General features: G+C 44.0%; 1 protein-coding gene across 1 annotated transcript in view; it reads left to right on the top strand.

Annotated features, from left to right (window-relative positions):
* The first annotated feature begins 1,193 nt into the window (after positions 1 to 1,193).
* Positions 1,194 to 6,000, top strand: part of PLCZ1 (phospholipase C zeta 1) — a 43,259-nt gene continuing 38,452 nt past the window's right edge. The window contains exon 1 of the mRNA XM_040435344.1: positions 1,194 to 1,369. Coding sequence (XP_040291278.1) covers positions 1,360 to 1,369 — 10 coding nt within the window. The 5' untranslated portion in view covers positions 1,194 to 1,359. The remainder of the gene's footprint in view (positions 1,370 to 6,000) is intronic.

The following is a 6,000-nucleotide window of genomic DNA, read 5'->3' as shown; positions in this document are numbered from 1 at the left end:
ATGTAAATGAATCTCTAGACAGATTTACTTTTGGAACTATTTAAAAAGTCGCAAAAAAGTCGCAAAAAAGTCGCAATTTCACTCCAGTGAGGACCATGCTTATCTTATGAGACTTTTTAATAGAACATGCAACTTTTTCATAAAAACGTGCGACTTTTTCGTAAAGATGAGCGACTTTTGTAAAGCTGCTTACTGACGGATAAACTGCTACCGTCAAACCACATTTATTACTTAAAGAGGACCTTTCACCGATTATTACACTATGAGCTAACTATACAGACATGTAGAGCGGCGCCCGGGGATCTCACTGCACTTACTATTATCCCCGGGCGCCGCTCCGTTCTCCCGCTATGTCCTCTGGTAGCTCCGTTCACTAAGTTATGGTAGGCGGAGTCTGCCCTTGTTCTGCTGTAGCGCTGGCCAATCGCATTGTAGAGCTCACAGCCTGGGAGAAAATAACCTCCCAGGCTGTGAGCTCTGCGCTGCGATTGGCCAGCGCTAGAGCAGAACAAGGGCAGACTCCGCCTACCATAACTTAGTGACTGGAATCTCCGCCTACCATAACTTAGTGACTGGAATCTCCGCCTACTATAACTTAGTGAGCGGAGATACCGGAGGGCATAGCAGGAGAACGGAGCGGTGCCCAGGGATAATAGTAAGTGCAGTGAGATCCCCGGGCGCCGCTCTACATGTCTGTATACTTAGTTCATAGTGTAATAATCGGTGAAAGGTCCTCTTTAAGTCTTAAAGGGCCGATCATAAATCTGACCTGGCTAAAACTGACTTTAGCCATATGTTAAAGTGGAGTGAGCTGTCAGAGTAATGATAAATCTGGCCCAATGTGTGTTCTTACATTGCTACATAACACAGCAGAGCTGCCACTTCTGTGTCCGAGATAAGGAAGACTCTGGGGCATTCAATGGGAGTTTAAAGTTTTTTGAGGAGATCATGGAACTGGACAGTTAACCTCAGTTTGTTGTGTTTGTGTACAGTGCTTGGCACAGGCCTTGTCATTTTTCTATGGTAGACATTGCTCTGTGCACCAGGGTTATGGTTTGTCTTAGAAGCAACTAATAGGGAGTGGATATATGCCTCCCCGCTTTGTTTATCCATTTTGTTTCCCATGTCTTCATTTAGGAGCATGATCCTGACAGAACTGGCCTCATTCACATAGAAGCCTTTAAATTAATCTACAAGAGATTTGTCCACCGTCCAGAGCTGCTGCAACTATTTAACAGACTCTCCAAAGACCAGAGAGCCCTCTCCTCAGAGAAACTTCTTGAGTTCCTCCAAAACGACCTGTGCGAACCGGATACAAATGAAGATGCAGTAAGACAACTTATCGGGAAACATGAGCTGATGCTAGAAGGTACAAGTAATCTCTGGATTCTCAACCCCTTGCGGCAGACCTGAGGGATAATGTCTAGAAGGTGGTAAATAAGAAATCTCAGAAAGTGTGGGCTCATATAGGTTACCCTCCATTGCGGATAACATCCTGAAATCACCACATAATCCACGGTGACATGGCATTGCAGCGGGCCCAGGAGAGAAGAGGATAATAATAATAGTAGCAAGTATGGTGGTTGTAGTTGTTAATCACTCTGACACTCCCCTGAGCCATGCAGTGATGGGAAGGGTGCACCTTTCTTCCCTTCGGGGCACATCCTGGTTTTGGAGTTCTCCTGCCTGATGATGGTTTAGGTGCCCTTGATGGTGAGGAGTTGTGAGGTGCAAGGTAAGGTCCCCTGCAGTGGTGGAAAGAATGACATTGCAGTTTTTCTGTAGAGCAGTTCTTTACTGAAGTATCAAGTTTGAGCACATGATTTATAGTTTACTGCATTTATAGACTGCCAGTTCTTATATACTGGTACAGTCTTCACAGCTTTTATAGGTTATGTGGCTGCAGTAACAGTTAATAGGCCAAGATGTCTCTTTAAAGCAAATTTCATCACACTGCACTTCTCTAGCTGATTTTTGCATATGCATCCAAAATAGGGGTGCAACACTTCTCACTATGCAACCACAGGGAGGACTGCAATGTCAGACTCACAGTTTATGTTACTGCAGGTTTCTACTGTGGGATGTAGTATGGTGGGCATATCCAGATTCTGCCTTATAGGTTTATCTAGAGCTGAAAGCCTTTCTCTTTCTGGACAATGTCTCTATGGAGTCTATAGGCTTCTTTTCTGGTAGTTTATCTCCACAGGGCCTCTACTTGCACCTCCTCTTGACACTGGTATCTTTTTCAAATATATACATTCATTTCTCTCCACTTCAACTGATGTTTAAGCCTTCTTGTGAGCTAGCTTTCCTCAGGGCTGTGTTCTGCTGCCTCAGCACACAATTCACTGCACAGACATCTAGTGATGTCCGGTTCATGAACGAATCGTTCATTTGAATCGATTCAGTTCAGTGAACCGGAGGAGTCGATTCACTTGAATGATCCGATCCGTTTGAAACGGCTCTTCTCAGTCACAGCAGGCAATGAATGCAGACGCTCAGCTCACCACCTCACGCTGGCAGCAGGAGCCTGAGGGAGGGACTCGGGAGGAGTCAGTAATATGATCCTAGAGTGGAAGCTGGCTTCTGCCAGCCCCACCCCTCCCCGCCCACCAACCAATCACCGACCAGAGCTGAGCTGTAGATCCACTGTCTCTACACTGACTGCTCTAACCACTCCCTATGTGAGCCCCACCTAGCAACCAGTTGCTAAGGCCTATTAACTCTCTGCATGCCATAAGTACAGTAAATGCACATACCACATAAAAACATATTTTTTTTAACCTTTTGTACAGTACCGCTATTGTAGTAGTGGGATGCTGCAGCATCACCCCAAATACCTCAGCTAAGATACCATGGCCCATATCACTCTCTATTCTAGTGTAGGTCAGCACCTTGTGTATAGACATGACTGCTGCAAGCAGTGGCGTGCCCAGGGTGTTTGGCACCCGGGGCGGGTCATTTCTCTGGCACCCCCCAATACTTGACCACATACCTCTTACATCCAGGGACATCTCCTGTCATGTAGACCTTCTCTTTCCTCTTCTCATCCGTTAGACCGCCATGAGAAATTCTTTCAGCTGCATCTCGTCTCTACAGAGTTTGTAACACAGACACATGGTGTCACAATCGACAACTAACAAAGCCCTATAAATAATACCTATAATAATAATAAAAGACTGACAACCAATTGTGGATAAATAAGGCCGCGGTCTTTATTAAATCTGGGGGTTAACCAATAAATATTACCACAATAAATTAATCATACTGATTTTAAATGAAATAAATACCAAAAAATCCCTTAAGTTAATATCCGTCCACCCAAAAGACTGGGCGACTAACCCCCCCCCAAATTTATCAAGACCGCGACAAAGAACAGGGAGGGCGGGCGGGGGATGCTTCCTTCTTGATTGAAGATTCCGACAGCCAAGACCCAGGTGAGTGACCGACCTTAAATACAGGTCCAGTTCCCGCCACAGAACCTCCAGGCCAATCCTTGATTCTGGCTAAAAATAGCCTAAGCCCAGCAACCGGACAGCAACCGTTCTGGACCAATCACCTAAGCCCAGCAACCGGACAGCAACCGTCCCGGACCAATCACCTGCCGTCCAGTTGCCGGCTTAACCTGAGGAGAAAAACCAGGGAGAAAAGAGAACAGGGGGGGGGGAGAAAACATGGCAAAAAACATATAATGTGTCTCAATGACACCATGAGGGGCAAGCGCCAATTTCGGCCTTGCCCCTATCATGGTGTCACAATCGACAACTAACAAAGCCCTATAAATAATACCTATAATAATAATAAAAGACTGACAACCAATTGTGGATAAATAAGGCCGCGGTCTTTATTAAATCTGGGGGTTAACCAATAAATATTACCACAATAAATTAATCATACTGATTTTAAATGAAATAAATACCAAAAAATCCCTTAAGTTAATATCCGTCCACCCAAAAGACTGGGCGACTAACCCCACCAGCCAAGACCGGCATCAGCCGGACTTGGCCCCCCCCCCAACAAAACCGCGGCCCTTTCCATTTTTGACTGTAAACCTGTATTAAAAATATCAAGACCAATGTCTGATAAATGTACAAGATCATTTCTATAAAGGCCAACAACAGAACCATCCAGCTCCATATGCCGGAAGGTCCAACCATTCACAGCGGGAAGGAACTTCTCCAAACCCCTGTTTACCCTTTTACGAATTTTATCCAGAAAACGAAGTTGTGGTTTATTCCATAACAAACGGGGAATAATTTCAGAAAAAACCAAAATAGTTCCTGGTAATAACTGACTGATATAAACTAAATCATTTTTTATATCTGCTAATAAATCCAAGGTTCTCACTTTCCCCAAATCATTTCCCCCCACATGAAAAATAATTACCTGAGGAGGGGGGAGAGACTGTAACTCACCTTCAATAAGGGGGACTACCTGCTTCCACTTTAACCCCCTAAAACCCAACCAATAAATATAAACAAAAGGCAGATCAAAAAACAATTGCTGAGCATAGTTACGCAGACAGGCCCTCTTCTCAGCCCAGAAAATAAAGGAATGCCCGCAAATCCACACATTGATCTGCCCAGAACCTGAAAAAGAAAATAATTAAAACAAAACTAAATTAGGTCTGATATAAAGTTTATATCTATCCGAACTCCATCTTCCAATCTCTTTAATCAAAACCTTATCCAATCCCATTCTAGCCGCCTCAGTAGCGGCCCCGATGCGAAAAGAATGAGATGAATAAGGCTCAGACTCCAATCCCAGGCTGTACAAACATTTTTTAAAAACCGCATTGAACTGATATTTAGACAAAACTGAACTATCAGCATGAATTAAAAAGGAATCAAAACCGGGGGGCCTCACCTCAAGAAAATCCCTTACCGCCAGGACCGGACAAATATCAGAACCAGCCAACTGACCCAAACTAATAACAGAACCCCTTCCAAACTGATCCGACTTAGACTTCCGTACTGTGATAAAAATGCCAGCAGGCACTAACTGAATATCCGACAACAACAAAGGAGAGGCTGACCGAATATTCGGGGCGACCAATTCACTAACCCTAAAGGCTCCAAAAAATGCTAAAACAAATGCACACCTAAATAATTTAAACTCGTAACCCGAAGCAGCACACAGCTGCAAGGATGACAACAATCTGCCTAAAAGATCAATAGAAATCGAACGACGAACGTCCGGAAAAACCCTACCTTTCTTGAAACCCTTCAAAAACTGTCTAACCGCAAATGAACTATTCACAGGAGGGAAACCAGACAACTTAAAAAAGAATGATACCCCAGCTAATGTCTTCTGAACTGCGGACCCACCCAACCCTGATTTAACCAAACTACAAATAAAGTTCAATACATGACCAGCCTTACCTTCAAAAACATTCACTCCATTACCTTTACAAAACACTTCCCATTTATTCCATGCTAGCGCATAACTATTCCATGTATTGGGAGCCACCGAATGTCGAATCTGTTCACTTATTAGTGCCAAATCAGACTCCAGAGGTAAGGTGGACACGGGATGCCTTCCTTTGCTGCATTGGGGACCAAGGCGAAGAATTTCTCCCACTGTGCACGAGAGAGAGAGTCTGCTATTACATTTGACTTACTGTTAATATATTTCGCTTTAAGCCAAATATTCCTAGACAAACAACAACGAACTAAAAATCGCAACAGCTTCACCACAAGCTCATTATTAGAAGACAAGCAATTTACTGCAAATAAGACTCCCATATTATCGGTATATACCAACACCCTTTTATCTGCTAACTCCTGCCCCCAAATCACTAAAGACACCACTAGTGGGAAAAGTTCTAATAACACTAAATTCTTTAAAACCGTATCAACTTTCCAAGATTCATCCCATTTCTCCGCTGACCACTGACCTCGAAAATAAGCCCCATAACCACAAGACCCGGCTGCATCCGTGACTAGGCCTAAAGCCTCAGACTCGACAAAATCCTGCTGCCATAAGCTACATCCGTTAAAA

This window comes from Bufo bufo, chromosome 1 (assembly GCF_905171765.1).
Source record: "Bufo bufo chromosome 1, aBufBuf1.1, whole genome shotgun sequence".
Taxonomy (NCBI): domain Eukaryota; kingdom Metazoa; phylum Chordata; class Amphibia; order Anura; family Bufonidae; genus Bufo; species Bufo bufo.
Note: the sequence above shows the minus strand (reverse complement) of the source record. Positions and strands in the feature narration are given on the sequence as shown.